The 22,139-nt window shown below is 42.3% G+C and overlaps 1 protein-coding gene across 1 annotated transcript; it reads left to right on the top strand.

Annotated features, from left to right (window-relative positions):
• Positions 1 to 3,599: 3,599 nt before the first annotated feature.
• Positions 3,600 to 16,938, top strand: LOC128734657 (glutamate--cysteine ligase regulatory subunit). Its single transcript, XM_053828949.1, has 4 exons — positions 3,600 to 3,833; positions 3,893 to 4,136; positions 15,298 to 15,880; positions 15,946 to 16,938. Exons 2-4 carry the CDS (start codon positions 4,029 to 4,031, stop codon positions 16,083 to 16,085), a joined length of 831 nt encoding a protein of 276 aa, XP_053684924.1. The 5' UTR covers positions 3,600 to 3,833; positions 3,893 to 4,028; the 3' UTR covers positions 16,086 to 16,938.
• Positions 16,939 to 22,139: the final 5,201 nt, after the last annotated feature.

Genomic DNA, 22,139 nt, shown 5'->3' with positions numbered 1-22,139 from the left:
TTCACAACAGATAGTTTTTTACGTATCCTTACCATCACAAGGTAGTGATCCGAATCAATGTTAGCGCCCGGATAGGTTCTGACGTCGATAATGTCTGAGAAGTGCCGACCATCTATCAGAACGTGGTCGATTTGTGATTCTGTCTGGTTCGATGATCTCCAGGTGTACCGATGGTAGAGGTTATGCTGGAAGAAGGTACTACGTATGACCATGTTCTTGGAGGCGGCGAAGTCGACAAGTCTTAGGCCGTTTTCGTTCGTTTGCGGGTGGGCGCTGAACCGTCCAATCACCGGTTTGAATTCCTCCTCCTGACCAACCTGAGCATTACAGTCCCCGATGATAATTTTGACATCATGTCTTCGGCAGCGGACGTATTCACGCTCCAACTGCGCGTAGAATTCGTCTTTGTCATCATCGGTACTTCCGAGGTGAGGGCTGTGCACGTTAATTATGCTTATCGGCCCTTGATTCTTATTCTGCACATTCGGGGGTTGATCGGTCACCACCCGATCACTCGCTTCTGCATCTCGCCCATCACTATGAAAGCTGTGCCCAGCTCGTGTGTATTGCCGTAGCTCTGGTCGATGGTATGACCATCTCTATACGTACGTATCATCGTTCCTTTCCAGCATATCTCCTGCAGCGCTACGATGTCGAACTTGCGGCTCTTCACTTCTTTAGAAAGCACGTGAGTACTTCCGAGGAAATTTAGAGACCGACAGGTCCATGTTTCTAATTTCCAATCGTTAGTCCGTTTTCGTCGCCTGGGTCTTTGCCGATTCTTCCGATTAGAGATATTATTATTACTTACGGAGTCCATTGCTTTAGTTTTTTTAGTGGTTCAGGCTTGCAAAGCCCACAACCAACCCCATAGTATCGCCGGAGGGCCAACGTAGCTCGAAGGAGCCCTCCTCCCCTGTCAGCAAACGACCTTGGTTTCCACCGGGGTTGGTTACCCGGTCTCCACCGAGGTTGCTCGTATCCCGGCTGGTACCACGAGGAGGTAGGGGTAGGAGTTGCTAGGTAAGAGGCTGTGAACCACTGTGGGGTCTATTTTATGCCCAGTGCACAAGGCACCGATGGTACGCATTACCAAGCCGTTTACCAGCCCATTACCTATAGCAGCTATTTGTTATAACATGTTATAAAATGTTATTGATATAACATGTTTTCAAAAACGAAATATGTTAAAATACAGTCAAACGCTACTGTAATATGTACACAAATTTTCTCCTTAATCAGTTAAAGGGTTTTCTCTAGAAAAATTCTAGAAAAATTCACTTTTTTAAGCGCCCTAACTGTATATAACCCCTTAATGTTCAGATTCTCGGCACCATGTTTTTACAACGCACAGTGCCTGTTACGTAAAATCAAAATGTGCTCATGCTCATTCCAACTATTGGGATGAGATAGTCATTCGCAAAATCATATGACGATATGACGGATAGCCAAGTCTTATAGCGTTTTTGTTTTGGCTTAGGTCCAACTTGGGTTCGCTCTAGTTCCAATCGAACGGCTGTCAAAACGTTTTTTTTGTCACTCAGGTTGAACTTAGGTTCGGTCTGGGTTGAACTTTTTAGACGACGGGTTCGCTCTGGGTATTTTTACAGTTTCAACCCCGCCATGAGCAATACACTGACAACCTGAAAACGTTTGTTTATTCCCCCGAAAATGTTTGTTTATTCAGTGGTCAAGTTGGAACTAAGCCAGGTTAAAAAACAAAAACGCTAAGAAAGAGTCTTAGAAAGGGCTAATGACACGTGCAAGTTTTACGAGAAGATGTACTAAACTCGTAAAGGGCTACACACCTAAACCTGACATGTGTGGGGACGAGGGAAGATTGTTTATTGTTTCATGTTACATGTCGATCGGTATACAACTTTTAAAAGTGGTTCAGAATTGTAGACCTATTATGGTTAATGGTTAATATTAGTTTAACATATCTTTACATCGACAAAGTAAGGTACAATCATTAGCGTAGCTAGGGGAGGGGAGTTGACAAGGACTGATCTCCGCTGGAAAAAATAATTCAGGTTTTGAAAAAATATAGTTTTTACATCAAAGGTCGAATCTAGCTCAGCGGCATTTTTTGGAGATATTGGTTTCTAAGAAATCCACACTGTGCTTGTTCGATAGCTCTATACGGTAGGCGTGAAATAAATAATTCATCGGAACAAAAGCGTTCGAAAACAATAGAATGCTGGTCTACGAAGTCGTATGAAGGCCACCTGTTCTCAACCGACGATAAAGTCTTATTTTACCTTTTACATACTGGTTATGAATTTTCTTAAGTTTTCAGACAATTTTGTGAAATCGCGTATTTTTATATAGTACCGTTCTGATTCAAACCTAAAACAGTCTCAAACTTCGAACACTTAGAATAAAATTCTCGCTAGTATCGCTAATATGGTAAAATATTATGCTTATTGTATACCACCATGTTCGTTAGAATGGCCTCTATCCGTGTTCGAAGTCTGACACGGTTTTAAGTTTGAATCAGAACGATAACTTCATACGAATTGCTTGTGTAAAATCAAATTGAAACGCATTGAACCCAAATATTTTACAGGATGACAAGCGTCTGATTTGTAACCTTAGTATACTGCCGCTACTCGCATAGCAGTCCCATTTTCTATGGAGTTCCCTATATAAATGGGACTATTATCCGAGTAGCGGCAGTATACTACAGTCAGTCCACAATCATGGGTCGTTTAAGCTTTAACTTACAAGTTTGTAGGAATAAGTCGTGCTGATTTAAAACAGGCAAACATCAGCTCAACTGTTTACAAGTTTACCAACTCATGTTTGTCATAATTTTGTTGCACTATTTTCGTGAATAAACACACCGTGTTGCGGCGTCTTAGCACTGTGAATAGTATTGTACAGTGTACACATTCCGCGTATCACGACCACATATTTCTGCAGCGAAGCGATGATGGTGCATCGAATTGATGGGGCAAGAAGCACGTGGCCGTCGAGCAGGAATTAGGTGTAGCGTGCTGTGCGCAAACTCGGCATCTAATTCCGTTGATGTACAAAATATATTGAAAGGGATCTCACTGGTCCAGAGTTACTGATGCTTGTTACGTTTTCTTATCATTCAAGTACCACGTCGCATTTCAGTTAGCCTTTGGTGGGTAAGTGTGCATCATCTGAACAACGGTGCTTTAACCTTAAGCGTAGTTAAATCTTTTGCGAAGAAGTTTTGTTTAATATTTTTATGAATATTATATATTTCATTATTAAATAATATAATTTATGGTGAAATTGTAAGTGTTTTATTTCCAGAAATTAATAGTTATAATTTAGGTTGTAACTTGCCATAACATGTGTTACCAGGTTTGCGTATAGTGCAATGGTGTTTGTGACAAAGCGTCTGTAAATATTACTGTTCTTGAAACAAAAAAGAAAAAAAAAAACGTAGCCATGTCTGCTGGCACGGCTGGCACTGGATGAGTGTAACCGCGACGCGATAGCTGATAAAAATATTTCCTAGAACAGCATATTCTCTGCTGAGAGAGATTTCGCTCCAACACGGACTGACAGGACAGACTGTGTTGGACACACCGTAGTTTAGCGATTTAGTATTTAAGACGCTGCTCAGTGAACCGGTTTACTTGATACAATCATTCCACATTGCTGGCATCTTATATAAAGAGCTACATATATCTACTATTCACGGTTTGATGTTACAGATAGATTGCTTCGAATTGCATCGTAACTTCATTAAAAAAATTGTCGAGGTGGAATTCTAGCTAGTCGTATCTAAGTAGTGTTAAGTTACAGAACAAATAGTGTTGAAAGTGTATCTATTTTTTCGTTCCTGACGTCAGGTTGACACCACCTTGTGTTTGCTTGTGCTTTGACTCTGACAGCAGCCTTATCTTTCAAGGCTATATACCAACGGGGTGCAGAATAGCTTTACGTGTTCATTCTTTTATGTTCCGTAATTTGATAAACGGACTCCATTCAATTGATCATCAAACGACGTGAGGAATTTCCATCCAACGACATCCAACGAAGGAAAAATGTTGTCCCACTTACTGAAAGAGAACATCAACGTGATTGTCAGCACCGGAAATGTGCTGAACGTAAGCGACCTCCGGAAGAAAGCTGGCCAGAAACCAACAGATGAGGTAAGTTCTGAACTCCAAAAGTCCGGCCGATGAAGACCTGCTGCTGGGTAAAAATAGAATCCCTGTCAAATTGAGCTCCTTGTCCGCCTGTTTAGTATGCTCCGTGGAAGGAAGGGCATTTGCCAATCGAGTGAAAATATATTGAATCTGATTCGATAGGGTAATTTATTGCTGTTTTGGCAGATTTAGTATACATATGTTTGTTGTTGGTGCTTGTTTGCTCGCTGGAAGTGTGGAGTGCAAACGGTGCGCGTCGCAGGGAGGTTTATATTTGAAGATCGGGTTTCTTGATGTCAGGATATATTAGATTTGGCTCGATTTGCTAATTACTGCATTCAAAAATAGCAAATTTGGGGGAGGTTTGTAATGTATAATTTTGAAATTTCATGAATCTCGTACATACAAGTTCAATGTTTTGCTTCGAGTGGCAAGTTCATGATAAGAAAGTCGAATGAATAATTGTATTGTTGAACGTTTTAAACTCGACAATTTACACTAGCTCTGCAATTGTGTTGTACACTAAGAACCAACCATGATATTTTACGTTGCAAAAGAATGTGCGAAATAATTTCTTTTAAGTTTTCTTTACAGTATGAAAGAAGATTCTTTTCAATATAATGTTATTTTAAGCTTTTACTTCGTGTGATGGATTGAGTAGAAAGACTTCTGCATTGAACCGTGAGTAAAGACTTGACCTTCTATTTGACAGACTTTGCAGCCGGCTCTTCGTGTACAGGGCAAGAAATAAGTGAAGAAGGCAAAAATAATGTCTACGTGGTGAAGATGCTTTCGAAACGTGGAAAACAAGTTCGTCATCTTTTACGAGACAATTTTATCGTTGCAGCTTAAAACTAATTAAAATACTTACAGTATTTTTATTGTTCATTATTATTTATTTTGCGTTTTGATATTAAAATTTACAATAAATTATCACCGGAGTATTTCTGGTGCTGAAACTCATGAAAACGGCTGCCCACAGTATATCGTGAATTGCACGAAGAACCATCTAAAAGTCTCTAATGAGATGCATGACCTTCTCTCTGTGCAATTTCAACGTTTATAGTCAATAATTACAACGAGTACTTTCCGAATGCTCTCAGTTCAATAAAAAAAGAAATATTAGTTATAGCTTACATATATAGTAAAGATTGCAATTAAAAATCCCAAAAATTGCCTTCATATCCAATGGTGTTTAATTCGTAAAAACCTAAGCTTTGGGTTTAAACGTCTTTTTACTTTTACATCCGTGCCGAATTCAGGAGCCTTCTCCACGTTTCCCGGTCTTGAGGTGCCGCACTCCAGGCGCCCCTAACACCCGCAGCTCTAGCATCCACGTCAACAGCGCTTATCTAACGGGTATGGGGTCTGCCTGGAAGTCGTCGGCCTCTATCGGGTTCTCTGCTAAATATTGTTTTCGCTTGGTCTCTCATCCGGCATCCTTGTTAGGTGGCTAGCCCATCATAGCCTACCGTATTTTAGTCGCTTCACAATATCCGCATCTTTGTATACTTGGTATACGTATTTCATGATTGATGCATCTGCGCCACACTCCTTCGTCTAATATGCCACCAAGAATTGATCGCAGGATCTTACGCTCAAAAACGCCAAGAGCTCGTCGGTCACTCTCTTTTAACGTCCACACTTCGTAGCCGTAGAGTACCGCCGGGAGAATTGCAGACTATGGGACCTCAGCTGGCTACGTAACCCTGTTGGCAGCCGCTATCCGCCTTTTTATAGTACTTCACGACTCACATCGTTGTCACTTGCCACTAACGTCCCAAGGAAAACAAATTGGTCGACCACTTCAAAAATAACTCCATCTATCACTACGCAGTTTCAACACCCGAACCACGGCTACCATGCTCTCTTTCTCTACCAGCCACCATATACTTTGTTTTGGTATAATTTATGATAAGCCCTATTCTTGCAGCTTTCTCCGTAAGATGCGTATACGCTTCTTTCACAGCTCTACAGTTAACACCGATTATATCGATGCCGTCCGCAAAGCTTAGGAGCATATGGGATTTCGTGATGATGGCACCACTTCTCTGCACGCCTGCCCTTCGAATAGCACCTTCCAATGCAATGTTGAACAGCAAATTCGATAGGCCACTACTTGCTTCAAACCATCTAACGTCACAAACAAGTCCGATATCTCACCCGTTATCCTGACGCTTGATTTTGGACCATCAAGGGTAGTACGTATCAGCCGAATCAGTTATAATCTACTACAGCTTGTTTCTGAACTGAACTGAATCGTACGCCGCCTTGGAATCTATAAACAAATGGTGAGTTTGCAAGTTGAATTCCCGGAATATATCGAGGAGTTGTCGCAAGGTGAACATTTGGTCCGTCGTGGAGCGTCGCTCTCAAAAACCGCACTGGTAATCGCCAACAAAGGTTTGCTGCAACGGCCTTAGTCTAAGAACCAGGATACGGGAGAATTTTGTATGCAGAATTGAGGAGTGTAATGCCTCGGCAATTGCTGCATTCGAGTCGATGGCCCTTTTGTAAATAAAGCATATGAGACCTAACTAGTCAGTCGGTAGTTCTCCTCCTTTACCTTTAATATAACCTGATGTATTGCAGAATACAGCCGTTCGCTTCCGACTTTCAAAAGTTCGGCGGGGTTGTCATTCTTTCCAGCTGCTTTGCCGTTTTCAGCTCTCTCGCTGCTTTTCTAACCTCGTCCAATGCTAGTGGATCAACAGTTTGTCCATTTTCCCCAATCGTTATCCTGTTTCTGTTGACTGCTCCATCTTGTTCCCTATTCAACAATGCATCGGAATATTGTTTCCAACACCTAGCCATCTCGGATCTTTCGTTAATCAGGTTCTCCTCCTTGTCGTTGGACACATGCACGTCGTAAGAAACGCCTGCACAGCATCAATCTATTGCATTGAATTTCTAGCATGGTAATCCAGGCTGACCCAATTCGTTGAGCGTCTCGACACTCGTGGATTTCGTAAGTTAGCTTCGATCTAGCCGAGCTATTCAGCATGTTAGGCTCGTCTATTACTGAAGCCGGTAGTGTCTTTGAAGAGAGCAGATTTCGATGTACTGCCGTCTGGCACTCTCGTGACGTGGCAAGTCCACCGCAACGTCTCAACTTTCGCCAGATATACGATGTGAATTTCTCTAAAGAATGCTTGCAACTCATGGTTCATGTGTCTGAGCCATTTTCCGCTTTCCGTTTGTGAAAAATCATCTTAGGTGCTACATCCCGTTTTCGAAATTTGACCTTCTGATGTTATTCGACAGTTTTCGCAGCCAACTACAGTATAATTGCAGGGTGAGTGCTACGACCTTTTTAACTGTAACAGCTGCTCTACCAGCATAGGTTCGAACATGCTATGACCGATTTGTTGAACCAGTGTCGTATCTAGAGATCAATTGGGAATCGGTGTTTATACTTCGTCAAAACTAGACCGCAACACCTTTCGATCGACGCATATCTTCGGTAAGGATGGTCACAAGTCCGTAGAATCCGTAGAGACTACCAGTATGATTAGCGATTTTTACGTCATCGGCTTCATACGATGGCGCATGATCCTTGAAGGAAACGTCTTGCGGAGGGCAAATTAATCCCGATGCTGCTGAACGCTTCTTAGTCGTGCTGATGGCGGTGACCAAAGATCCCAAATCCATGAACTCATCAAACACTTTAAATTCATCGCCGACAATAGTCACTGGGGTGGAAGGCAAATATTGCTTTCTCTTGAGCATCCACTTCTCATATATTTGGTTTTTGACTCATTGATTCTTAGTGTAGTCCTACTAGCCTTCGCTTTTAGTCTGGTGTAGATTACGTCCACCGTAGTAAAGTTTCCAGTAATAATCTCGAAATCGTTCATGAAGCTTAGTAGTTGGCTACTCTTGCTGAAAATTGTACCTGTCCCTTCGATGTCTGCTCGTCGAATCTCATTCTGAACGGTGATGCAACATACAGGATAGTCCATTCCATAGCCGCAACTCTCGGTGCACTTCGAAAGAATTCGAGAAACGTTAAACGAAACGTGTGCGTAGCTTATCACTTATTCTGGGGTAGCATGCATTGTGCACTGTTTGCCATAGCTCCTCGCGTTCGACTGTATCGTATGTCGCCTTGAAATTTAAGAAAATATAATGAGTGGGTACGTCTTATTCCCGACGTTTCTGAAGGATTTGCTTCCGAAGAACTGCTTCCACCTATCATGTCGCGCTACTTTGTAATCAGGGCTCCCTCCTGTCCACACGTATGTCAGGTTTCGGTGCGTAGCCTCTACGATGAAGTGATCAGATTTTTTTGGATAAATGCGGGACAGATCGAATGGCTTATTTGCTAAATCGGTTCGGTAGTTAAGATGGGATCATTTAGAAATTGGGCACCTCATTTTGGCGATAGCGGCGCTCTCAGTGACCGTGGATGTTTTGATATCGTTGTGTTATATGTAAACAATTTAGCTCGGTTTTTTTTTCACAGTTTAAGTGGTTTCGAGATATTAATATGCAGGAGGAGAAATGAAAGTACTTGTGTGCGGTCACCTGCAGAATCCATCATCGTCGACTCGGGAGCTGGGGACTGACGGATTATCCTAAAAGAGCTGTAGTGTGAGTAATTGAGGGATGCAAGGAAACTCTCAGGGCTGTCCGTAAGGCGCAGGCAAAAATATTCCATCAGACCTTGGAGTTGAACACTTGATCGTCAACTGCGGTTGAGGGTTATTCAGAAAGCAATGTTGATCTCAGCATCACGGTTTGTGCTTTGCCGAAAAAACTGAATACGGACCGCTGTACTGTATGGCGAATCCATCTCGGAATGGCTACAAGCGTTACCGATCAAGCGGGGCATCCCCCCCCCCCCCCCCCCCCGCAGAAGCCTCAAACAATAAACAAAGTCTAGAATCCGGTCTTGTGGGCTGTGCGGCCGGGTGGAGACGAAACGCGTTGCATGTGTCTGATTCGATAATGAATAAGCTTCAGAAAAGACCGATTTCAGCTAAACCCAGAGGTTAAATTCTTCATGCTCCGGCTCGCGATAAGGTTTGTAGCAGATTCGTGATCGGTTTTGGGGATGGGTCATGACTTTGCAAAGAATCTGTTTCATTGGCATCCGTGTGAAAACCAGTGTTTTGTGACAGATAATAATTCGGAGATACACAGGGGTAGGTGCCTCACCAGGCGGATTTTCTACTCTATTCTACATTCCGTTCGAAGCTGGATCTGATCAGAAATTGCGCTTCGATCGGAATACAACGTATGCTATAACCAGAGATGCCAGGTGATTTTTTGAAAAGTCTTCACGAGTCAAGGAAAAATGTCTTCATTTGTCTGCTTTCGGCTTTCCGCCCATTTAAATTGCATGGTGAAGACATGTCTTCTCATGTCTTCAAGTGAGGACATTTCACTTTTTTGTAACAAAAATGTCTTCAAAATGAAGACATGTCTTCACTTCTGGCATCTCTGGCTATAACACACGTCGATCGGGATGTTTCTGATCGGAACGGGCCCGTTCGGAATGTAGAATAGACGCGATAATTTCCTATGTTTCATCCTTAGAAATTGGGGATCCGGGATGCTTAGCAATCTGGGATAAGCCATCCAAATCCGGCACAGTCCCGCATAATCCGGGACGTCTGGTCAGCCTACTCTAGGAGGTTATCTCACCTTCTCGTAGAAGTTGCGCCTGCGCGTGCCTTTAGCCCGAAGTAGTTATCTTCTTTCTGGTACTTTTATCTCCTCAGGACGTTCCTCGTGGAAATGCTTAGATAGTTTTACCAACATCTTTTTTCCTCTTCATCGCATGTTAGCATTCCATGTCAAACATGGCAGAGCGAATCCTACCTACCCCAACTGTCTCCGTTGGTCGAAGCATCTATTTCCACAGAAATGTCTCATCCATTAGGCTCGCGTAGCTATCGATAGCTTGCAGGTTATCCAATTGCTGAGTGTTCAGCAGAAGAGGACGGCTTTGTCGCGAATGGTGACTTTGGTCGATAGCTTTGAGCACACATGTACTGCTAATGGTCCGAGTCAATTTCCGTACCACGTAATCAGCATATGTATGGTGGACTTAGAAAATAAAGGAGTTATCAATGAGAACCTAGCTGATTTGAGTATCTGTTCGTTGGTCGCAGGTAGGACTTCCCAGTTAGCTTGTAGGTACGATGTTGGGGGAGGAGGTTAGAACGAATAAGGTCGTAGCACTAGTCCCGCGTATGCTCTGTACTCTAACAGGTGGTTGCGAAACATGTCGAATAAAAATTACAAGGTTAAGGTTCAAAACTTGAATATAGCACCTAGGATTTGGTTTGCTTTTCGATGCGATTTTCAGGTGATCTGCAGGTGCGCTTGTGAATATCGTTGTAAGATAAGAAAGTGCTCATGATTACTAACCTTTGTGAAGCAGCGCTCATGCACCATTGGCCGTTCTCGTTGATGACGATGTGAAGGCTATGGCCATATCACCAGTCCATATGAACGCTTCCCTACCGACCCGAAGGTTCATAGCCCTGAATCAGTGATGAAAATCTTTCGTACGCTTCCTCCAGCTACACGAAGAATGCTTTCTTTTCGTCTTCGGGTCTACCGTCGTTCAGACTGGCGATGCTGTCATTGAAGAAACGACAGACATATCCTCTCGTTGATTGCTTTTTAGTCTCACGTAATCCTGCATTTTGCATAACATTACAAAACCCGTTTCCAGCTCGTTGGAGGCTCCTCCACTCTGGTAAAATTGACGGGTTCAACGTCAAGAGCCGCCTCTAGCATAAGAATAAAGATACCCAAGGCTTGCAAGGTTATCTACTACAGTTCCCTGGGTCAACACTCAGCGTACGCATGAGTATTTCCTTGCCTGTCAACATATGACCTTGGCTTCCACCAGGTTTGGTTACCCATCTTTATCTATGGTTGTTCGTAGTTCAACGAGCAGGTAGTTGCTGGATAGGATACTGAAAACCACTCTGGGGTCTATTTTATGTCTACAGACATGCGAGACATCGACGCTACGCGGTGTCCAGCCGGTTATCAATTAATTACAATTACATCCTGAAGTTTATTGAGCGTCTTAGTAGAATACGAAACCTGAAATTAAATAAAAAAGAAAACTTTTCCAACTGAATTCTACTATTTAATAAATAGTAGTAAAATATAAATGCAAGATGCAACAACCCAACTAAGTGGGTGTTTAAAATAATAAAGTGTATGATTGCTTAGTTTTATTTTCGTTTCCAGAATCAAGTTTTTTCGGTCAATTCATAATCTATAGAATATATGGGCTCACTGGGCCAACCGGGTAACCGGATAAAATCATTTTGGGACCGATGTACCATCAAATAGCCATAATATTTTCTACCTAGTATCAGCTAAACTGCAGCTACTTCTATCTATCTTATCTATTAAACTATCATGTGATAGCGTAGTTAGTTGTTCTTTGACGTCATTACTATTCAAAATCAAGGACAAACTATTTCTCATGTATGAAAGAACTTTTCCTTTGGCTCACCGGACATTTTCCGCCTTTTCCGATGCTCTAGCGCGCTAGTAGTGTACCTACTTCATTCTAGAATATGATAGCAGAACAATGCAAATTTGTTATGTTTCATTTCGAAAGATCCTATACACTTCAACATCGCCACATTGGAGCTAGACAGAGTGGCGAAACTGCAATCATTTTGGTTGGAACAGCCTAATACCGAGACATCGTGTTTTGTATGTTTTGTCATTGGGTATTACTGGGAGAATGAGTTTCATCATTATACCCTACCAAGTTTCAATACTAAAGTTATTTGTCCTGCCCTCATCTCCCCTATTGGGTGGTCATAGCAAAATAGCTTTCACGCAGAGCGGAAAAAGTTGGCTACCTTCCCAACAGTAGCAGCAACGCGACGACCGACTCGTTACTCAATTTCACCACTATGACGTAGTTGGGTAGCCGACCGGATTTCATGACTGCGCTATTCAAATAATCACGATGACGAGGCAAAAAACTTCACGAGCGATATGAGTAATGGTTCACGACAAGTGAACATGCAGATATTTGTTATGAATGATTGTTTTGAATAGCCTTGAATAGACGGCTTTATGGTGACATTTAAAGATGCGCCTGGTATATAAGTGCGGTTTGTTAGATTTATTGTTAATCGAAAACAAAACTATTTGAGAAGGCTGAAGGTAAACGTCAGGATTTCGGTGCTGTAGAATGAAATGCCATGCACATTACTTGAATTATTGATTGGAAAATATGAAAGGCTGATATTCATATAAGCAGACCGTATGGCGCGAGAAAATAAAACAGGTGTTTATTTTTTTCTTTTAATCCTACGGTAAGAGTAGGGTCACCGGTTAACGTAGGTTGTTGTAATTTTTTAGCCTCATTGCACAAGTTTCACTAGTGAAGGGAATTGTCAATTTAATGATGCTCCCTCCTATGAAAAACATTCCAGGAGAAAACATGAAATATTCATGCCTTAAAATCATTCAATGCTATGAGATGCTCCTTTATGATAATGTAAATGACGAAGGCAAACTTTTGGATTTTGATTGCTATACTTGTTGATGAGTAGAAACTTCTGACAGTAGAAAGATGAGTAGAAAGAAGTTCTGGCACAACTTACAGTAAATTATCAGCTTGTTTCGAATGATGGATGCGTTGTTATGAAATCCGTAGCTTATCTTGCGTAACTAATTTCCGACAAAAGATGCTATTTTTAAAGTACACGTAGAGTTTCCCCGCCAGCTGCTGTCGGAAAAACCGAATGCTAGCCACAAATCAGCGGTTATGAGGAAACGGTAGGTTGGTTTAAAAATCAAATAACAGGCATCTCGATTGTCAACAACGAAACAATAATAAAAACTAATCTTTGGTTGGTTTATTGTGTTGCTTTCGCGTTGGTTGCTTAGTAAAAATGATGTGAATCTATCAATATGGATATGAACATAACGATAATGATTTAATAAAATCTTGCGATCAGACAGACTGTAACCGTACCACTATCTATGTTTTTTAGGGAACTCTGTAGCCGCAAGGTTACCGAGTTTGCTTTGACAAGCGAATGGTAGTGAGTTTGAATCTTAGTAGAATCAGGTCATCCAGGGGTAAAGTAACTTGAGAACCAGGTAGCTCTTGCCGTATCAAGAATTCCTCTCAACTGTACTCGGTCCTGGGCTCTTCGTCCCCAATTCGTTGCGCGTCTCGAACACGCAAGGCGTCTTCAACCTGGTCAAGCCATCTAGCACTTTGGGCCCTTCTATCCCTGGTGTCGGTGTGGTTCTTGAAGAGAACGGATTTCACTGCACAGTCGTCCGGTATCCTTGCGACGTGGCCGGTCTACAGCTCCTTGATCGAAGCGTCTTACGGAGCGAATAGCAGGCTCGATTTCCTGCTTGGATGGGTCGTTGAATCTCCTTATTCGTATTATCGTCGGCGGTAACCAGAGATCCCAAATAAACGAATTCATCAACCACTTTCAGTTCATCGCCGTTAATAGTCACTGTTCGTGGGAAGGAAAGGTTGCTATCTCTGGAGTTTCTTCCTACCATATATATATGGTTTTCGACGCATTGATTCGTAGCTCTATCCTCCGTTTTTAGTTTGGCGTAGATTGCCTCCGCCGTCCCAAGATTTCTAGTAAAGATGTCGAATCTTGCTGAATATCGCTTCTCTCGTTTCGACGTCTGTACGCCGGCTCATACCTTCAATAGCGATATTAAATAACATATAGGACAGTCCATCCCCTTGCCGCAACCCTCCGCGCGATACGAAAGGCCTTGAAAGTGCCCCCCAAATGCGTACGTAGCAACTCACTCGCTCCAGGTTAACTTTTATCAGCCGCGTCAGTTTGTACGGAAAACCGTAGTCGTGCATTATCTGCATAGCTGTTCGCGTTCAACTGTATCGTATGCTGATACTGCCCTACGAATTCTCTTGCTATTGGGGATAGACGAAGCAATAAAATCTGGGAGAGCACCTTGTAGGCGGTGTTGACCAGCCGTGCTAGTTACATCCAGCCGATCGCCCTTAGGACAGACTATACCTTCCATCCACTCCTGCGGTAGTTTCTGCTCCTTCCAAATCTTTGGAATTATCCAGTGACGTGCCGTTGCTAGCGGTTCTTGGCCATTTTTGTAAAGTTCTGCCGAGCGACCGGCACGCTGGTATCGTTTGTAGGCACTCCTAGGTTAACTTCCGTTGCGCCTCCTTCTATTATTTCGCCGTTGAGATGCTCATCGAAGAACTGCTTCCACCTGTCGACTACTTCGGGCCCGTTTGCGATCCTTCCCTTATCCCTACCAAGCGTAATCGCGCCTATTTGCAAGAAATAACTCAAGTAGCAATTCAAGTTTCCTTTCCTACTCAATGCGGTTTTGAAGACTAATTTCGGTCATAAAAGCAATCATAAGTGTGTCAGAAAACCCTATCACATCGAGTAGGACATAGGGTCAATGAGTAATGGTTCTCGACAAAATGTGCAGAATGGACGTGATAGGCACCCCAGGTCTTTCCGATACGTATACCTACTATAGCTTTAGTGTTTGTTACATTGACTAAGAGGTCTGGAAGCTCTCGCAGAGGTCATCTTATTTGCTTTGCATATCGATTCTCCAGAAAAGCACACTGAAAATAATTTTTTTCTTCTGAGCTTCACTTTGATGATTCTTTGAGCAGATATCAATCAATCACGGGTGATCAAACTATGCTGTACCGTGAGATGCCCTAATTTCGTAAACCTGCGAAATTGGGCGCCGCTCGGAATTGGGGCGGGCACCTCACGGTACGGTGCGATAAAATGACAACATGTAGAGCAATCACAAAAAAACCTTAACTGCAACCTTCGAAGATTTAAACCAGAATATAGCGTCCTGAAGCATATTTTGAAGCACCCTAACGGTGCAAACGTTGTTTCCATTCGTTGCGCGTCGCAGCAAATTATTGACGAGAGAAAGTCGATCCGTGCCGCCGGCGGGTTAGGGAAATATGACCGACTACTGCTTGCTGGCGACCGTGCCGAACTGTTGATCTATCGCAGCTCAGATTTTCGTTTCGACCTATTTATAGTTGCCGTTCATTCTCGATTTCGTTAGTTTTGACCGGCTGCCAGAGCATGTTTTGTAATAGTGGAACAACCAAATCTTAGCCCTACTAAATTTGTCCATGTGTTTTTTTTCTTTTTTCCTCCAGCTAACTGACTGTTTGCGGTCTACGTTTGCCGATGCTGAAGTTATTGAAACCGACGATAATCAGAAGCCTAAGATAGTGACTCGCAAGAACGATGATCTGCTAGAGAAGGTCAAAGAGCATGCTCGTACGGATATTAAAATTGGGGCAAAAATCTTTTTAACTCATTTTTCGGAAGCCGGACTTACTGAGGCAGTCGAGACGTTATTTGAGACTTTGAATGTTTCCTATTTGGACAATTTGATACTGGCCTATCATCCGCGAGCAGCTAACAGTTCAGCCGATGGTGAAATAAATGGAGAAGTGAAGGAGGGAGTAATCGAGTGGGCTGTTGGTAGCGATAACGCTGTTGGAAATCTGAAAAAGCTGTGGAGTATATTGGAAAAATATGCTATAGACAAAAAGATTGGCCAATTAGGTATCGCCGATCTGGATGTGGATTCACTGCAAAATCTATATGAAGGTTCCACCGTCCATCCGTCCATCACCCAGATTAATTTGGCAGCTTGCTGTGTAGTACCTCCGCAGCTGCAGGAATACTGCGGTCAACAGGATATTCAGCTTTTGACACATAGCGACCCTCAAGGTAAAATGTGGTTATTTGATTAATTCGTTGCAGTTTAAGAAATATTTGGTTTATTTCCTTTTTAGATCTTCTACCCCGCCAAGTATTGAATGAATTAGAACTTAGTGCATATCGAGCTACGTGGACCACTCGTTATCAAGTGCACATCAAATGCCGCGGAGTGCTTGCAGCGAAAGGCTTTATCGTTGGTTTAACCCGAAACTAGGACTCTCACAACAGTTTATTGTAATAGGTGGATTAGCATGGCAGGAATGGTGATTATTATTGAACTAAGCAGAAAATGTCTATAACAACAGTGTCAGTCCAACGAAAGAAATATAATTCGTACAAAGTATGTTCTATAGGTAGGTGCAGGATTTAATGTACAATGCTTCATTGACGCAACACGCAAATGGTTTAACTTTACTAGTAGGTGTACCGTGAACTGTGTCAATCACTGTACTGCCTCAACTGTCGGCTGCACCGTCGATAGGGGTTTGTGTCTTTACTACACTTGAACGCTTTCTCACTGTGGAATAGCACGCAAAGTTGAATGCAACAGATATATCGAAGCATAATATTAAAATACCTCTATGAAAAGTATCGACGTTAACAGACGCTGGATGGCTAGAACACACTGTATTTAATACATGCTAACGTAGAAACTATGTGATGTAGTAGTATACACAACCAACACATTCAAAATGCACTTGGGACAGTAGGATGAGGCGCAAGTGAGAGAATAAGCGGCTTAAATTAGAAAACAAAAACACTTTATACACGCATTTTTACGTTAAATGATAGATTGAAAAACAATTGCATTGAATCAAAGTTAATTGCTACCACTAGCAGGAGTGTGACGTGTGTTTCGTTTGGTAGCAAAAAAAACTTGAACTGAAAACTATATTATTTTTGGGCATTCTATCAGTTTACAATTAGCTATTTTTCAGCAATCCGAGCGCTAACTATTTTTGATAACGACTTTTCGTACCTCTAGTTTTTTTTGAATGACGTGAACGTTTATTGATAAACTGAAATCGAAAGGAAGGAAGGATAGAAGAGAATAAAGTTTTAGCAAACCAAGCATTCAAGTTCATTTCGAGAATCCCATAAATATCACGTGTCCCACATGTTCCGTTAAACGTTCGAGACGTGGTCTGCGTTTGTCGAGTTGATACCGTATAGGATATAGCCGAAATAATTCCCCGAAATTTGGACCGCCGAAAGCCGAAGAAGCGATCCGATAAAGGCCGCGGGAGCATAATTTATTGAATTGCAACAAGTCACAACACAGCACTGCCTCCTGCCGAAAATGCGAGTGGCAAACGAGCGAATATTTATTCCGAAAGGGAGACAGCAGCCGGGTATCGACAAGATTAAGCAAATTCCGCGCGTTGCTCAGTGCTATCGACAGTACACCCTTTTGCCTACCAAATCGAACTCGTTTAAGTTTCGGTATTCGAGGACAAAATGTAGGGACAGCCATGAAACGATTGGACAGCATCTTGTGTGTAGTGCATTCGGAGGCCCCCGAAAGGTAGCTAACGATGAAATATGTTTCATTCATCCGTAGCATTCATTCATCAAATGTTGTCACCACACCACACACCGCCGCGCCGCTTTGGCTAAATGTTGCTCCCTGTGTGCCTGTGCTTCTATGGGTTGTTAGATGCCGGTGTGTAAAGGTCTCGCGAATCGCTTTGACCCAGGGCGGTGTAGTTTAATTCCAATGCGTCAAGACGATTTTATTTGAGAGAAATTTCATTCACCAATCACGGCTGTCGTCTGGCTTTTTCTTTATTGGTGCACGGGAAGATGAGGTTTTGGCATTTTCGAGAATGATTTATGAAGATGCATCTATCTTGCGGGTAAGTAAGTAGAATGCAAATGACTATCATTGGCATTGTGTTTTGTGCATGGCGATAAAAAGACCAATAGAATATAGTTTAGTTTTGCCTTTGGAAACAAGAATTTTTTTTAACATTTTGCATACTATTTAAGGACTGAATTCTGCGAAACCAAATTGCTACTTTTTTTCCACGCACTGAATATTTTTAAAAAACTGTAAAAAACTATAAATCGGTCCATACCACGCAATCCGTTAGTTGGTAAACGGCAGGATAATGCGTACCTTCAGATGCCTCGCACCTGTGATGTATCTGCACTAAAGCTAGCTTTTTAACGAGATTCGGTAGCGTGGCTCTAGTAAGGCAACCTAGCCGAACAATAATTGCTATGAACATTCGAGCAAACACAGAACGGAATATTCGGCGTCGACCAAGGTGATGAATAAATACGACGAAAGGACGCGCGGTACTTGGAACTGCAAATCGCTGAGTTTTGAAGAGGTAACCGGGTGCTGCTCGAACAGATTGAAACCCACAAATTCGGTATCGTAGCTCTGCAGGAAAAGCGTTGCAAAGCAGAGAAGGCTAGAAGATCCGCGGCGGAAAGGTGCCACTATCAACGAACTGGGAAGGGGTTTTGTAGTGGTGGACAAAATACATGATCGCGTGATAGATTGGAAAGCGGTTACCGAGAGGAAATGTCTATTGAGGATAAAGGAGCGTTTCTTCAATTACAGCATCATCAACGTGCACTGCCCGCACGAAGGCACGTCCGACCATTATGAAGGAAGCGTCGCGATATCAAGATCGTCTTCGGGAATATGAATGCCCAGGTCGAACATTACGAATATAGGTTCCCTACTGGGTGCGGATATTGACTCTGATCATTACATAGTAGCAGTCCGCGCTGTCCACAACTGGCAACTGTCCACAGTATGCCAGATACGTCAAAGCTGTTCTTCTTGGCTGAAGCATTAAGCAGTTAGACAACCCGCAATTTTCCGAGAACTGCCCTCAAACACTGGATGAAGCATTGCCTTCTCTGAGGAGTTAGGTGCTTCAACTTTCGAAGAATACGCGCGCCCATTGGAAAGACTGCTAACGCGGACTAGGTGGTAATCCCTGGGGCACACGAAATGATTGGTTTGGTGGAGAATACCAACAAGTGGTTGAGAGAAAAAGGATGAGTTGGAAAAATTATCTGAGTATTGCATTCTAGGTAGAACTTGGCCGAATACCGATGAGCAAGGAGCCAGCTGATCATGATCCTGAAGCGTAAAAAGCACCAGAAGGACGACAGAGATGACACGCGCAGGTTTTACGAGAAGGTCAACCAAGCTCGTAAGCAGGGATGGTTCCTCCACAGAAGAAAAAAAGAGAAGAGAAAAATTCAAACTGTGCTCAGTCTTCAACGCGATTTATTCTGCTCCGTTTCATTTCAACTTTTCTCTTTCTTGCTGAACGCAGTTGGATGAGCAACCGCACACTGTGCGACTCATTGAGGAGAATGTTAATACACTTTAAATACGTTGATGCGATGCGCTGACGTATGACAACTACGGGTAGTTTTAACATGGGTAGTGCGTTGAGAAAAAACGACGATTGTCAGTAGCGGTCATTGCTATCAGAAAAATATTAATCCATTAATGCAATTGAATCATGATTTTTACATATTCAGTTGAGTTTGGCTGCCCGTGAACGCAACTGCATCATATGGTTAGGCATGTCACAACGGCAACAGTGCGAAAAATGTTATTTAGATATGACAACATTTGAATTCCCATGCATTTGCTTCTTGACGCGCACCAACAGGAAAATCCCATTATAAACAAAGGTAATTCTCCGCTGAGATTCCAAATTTAACGACTTTTGATTGTCCTGACGCCTGTGAGCCTATAGGTGCTGTGCGCGCACCGGTTGTTTTGTTTTCACGTTTACTGCTGTAGCTACCGAGAGGACCGGGAGCAAAACCGAAAGTTGCTCATTTAAAGAGCGCATTAAGAAGTTTTTCTGCGCGTCAGTTTTTCTCATTATGTTTAGTATGTTTCTCATTGTGTGGATTTATTTCTCATTTCTAAAATCAGTTCTGCTCATTGTGTTGAACAAAAAAAGTTGCACTTTTTACACAATGAGTGAGGAAATAACAAGCCTGCTCGTAAGGGCTGCACACCGAAACCCGACATGTGTAACGACGAGGGAGGGAGTCTGATCACAAATGAGCGCGATGTAATCGGCAGGTAGAATCAGTTTTTCCGCCCGGAATCAGTCCGGCAAAAATCGGCACGAACTTTGTTATTCCGACTTTATTCCGGTCCGATTTGGCTCTGTTCCGGTTCCGGAACCTGAACAGAGTCAAATCGGACCGAATTATTAGTCGTTATAATCGGAATAACAAAGTTCGTGCCACCTTTTAACCGGACCGGACCGGAACCCGGACTTCAACTTTCGTTCCGTTGTCGACCACTACCTAGGAATGTCCCTGGGAGATAGGAAATAAAACGAGAAATCGGGTTGTTGAAGACCAACAAAGCCACCGGTAAGGACCGCTTACCAACAGAGCTTTACAAACATAACCGTGAAACGCTGCTAACGGTTCTACGCTGAGTTATTTTAAGATTTTAGAGGGCAAGAAGTTACCGGAAAGAGTTGTTTATCTCATCTATGAGTGATCGTCTCGGCTACTGCAACTACCGCGGAATAACGCTGGTAAATGCCGCCTACAAGATACTCTCACAGGAATCCGTAGGGAATTATGAGATGGGGTTCATGACGGCTTACGCTACTACAAACAGGGGTTCCCGGAGACCCCCCAAACATGTCCAGATATGATCAAACCTGACCCTAGATAGCAGATATAACCAAGATGGTGCTAAATAGCACCATTTGAATTCTGGCATAATTTAAGGTGTCGCATGATAAGTATTTGTTCATGTTCGATACTGGCCACTTCCCACAGCGATAACTTAATCCGGAACATTTCCGGTTAGTCCCAATATAGCGTGAAACTCGTAAAAGTGTCGCCAATGGGCATATTACTCTGCTGTTCAAGAGAAGCAAAATCTTTTAATATTTTTTGCAAAGGTGGTTCTACAATTGATGAAGGGACGGTAGGGGAAAGTAATTATTTGGAGATTATATGTAGCTTGGTTCGACCCATGCACCTTCCAGCATTGGACAAAAGGTAGGAGTCACAACTACCATTTGTTAAGCGTAGCTACCAACAACTCCCCCGCCTTCACCTCTCCGTTCTTTCCCATCCATTCCAAAAAAAATTTCATTACTTTCCCCTACCGTCCCTTCATCGCAGAACCACCGTTTCAAAAAATATTAATATATATGCTTGATCGCATTTCAAGGTCAAGTCTAAAAACACGAGGTTTGGTCCAAAATCTTTTTTTAGTTTGAGATGTATTGAACCGGGCTACATCGGGAGACATAATCAAAAGGAGGGGTATCCGACCTTTCGGAAAAATGTTTTGGCCTGGGAAAAACGGAGTAATCGACTTACTTACTTAGGAGTAATCGAAGGATTATGGATTATTACTTACGTAGGCTATTATTACGTACCGCCATCCGGGGTGAGATTGTGCCAAAAACCAAAAATGTTTATTTGTGAAAATTTATTATATCTATAGAAACTGGTGACCTAAATTCAAAATGATGATGAACATAACATATTTATTCATAACTTAGAATGGAACACAGATAATATTAGCAAACTATTTAGCCTAAACAGGGTTTCAAAGTTCGCGATCAAAAATACGCGGAAATAACGCTTGTAAAAAATGTCCCGCATAAACCAACCCAAACAAGAAACCGCATCAACTTGCTATCTTGAAGGTATATAAACTAATCATTTACAATGTATTGAAAGGTTATTATGCGTTGGATAAGTATTGATTACGAAAATAAAATTTTTCGAAACTTTGTACTTTTCGAGCTTCACGGGGGTGAGATTGTGCCAAGCCATAGTGAACGATCCAATTTGTGGATTTCACATACACAACAAAAATACGACAATTTTTTGACAGATTCGATTGCATCATCCATTTTGGAGCAAACAGCATCATAGGTCTGCTAAATAATTTAAACTAATTTTTACTTTTTCTCTGAAAATTTCAGATACGTTGAATAAACACTTTAATATAAGACGAATATATTATACCGTGTATAAACTGCCAGTTTTAAGGAGGGGGGAGGGAGGTAGGATAGGCCACGTGTTTTGCGGCCGCGGGTTCTCGAACGAAGTAATGATTACTTTTGTTAAATGATCAAATAGGTATACCCCCTTAGGATACACCCCTTCATATATCTCCCCCTTGTTAACCCTAGAAACGCTATTGGCTATATAAAGGCTGTCCATTGACTACGAACTCATTTTTAGTTATTTCAGACGTCTCCGGGTTATTTTCGTTCATACTTTTTGTATGATG

The sequence above is a fragment of the Sabethes cyaneus genome, chromosome 2 (genome assembly GCF_943734655.1).
Source record: "Sabethes cyaneus chromosome 2, idSabCyanKW18_F2, whole genome shotgun sequence".
Taxonomy (NCBI): Eukaryota; Metazoa; Arthropoda; class Insecta; order Diptera; family Culicidae; genus Sabethes; species Sabethes cyaneus.
The sequence above is the reverse complement of the archived record's forward strand: the minus strand, read 5'-3'. Positions and strand labels throughout refer to the sequence as shown.

Excerpts from the sequence above, each read along its gene's own strand:
- LOC128734657 (XM_053828949.1), top strand. The coding sequence starts at position 4,029 with ATGTTGTCCCACTTACTGAAAGAGAACATCAACGTGATTGTCAGCACC. Across the intron at positions 4,137-15,297 it reads GCCAGAAACCAACAGATGAG|CTAACTGACTGTTTGCGGTC; the intron begins GTAAGTTCTGAA and ends TTTTTCCTCCAG. Across the intron at positions 15,881-15,945 it reads GACACATAGCGACCCTCAAG|ATCTTCTACCCCGCCAAGTA; the intron begins GTAAAATGTGGT and ends TTTCCTTTTTAG.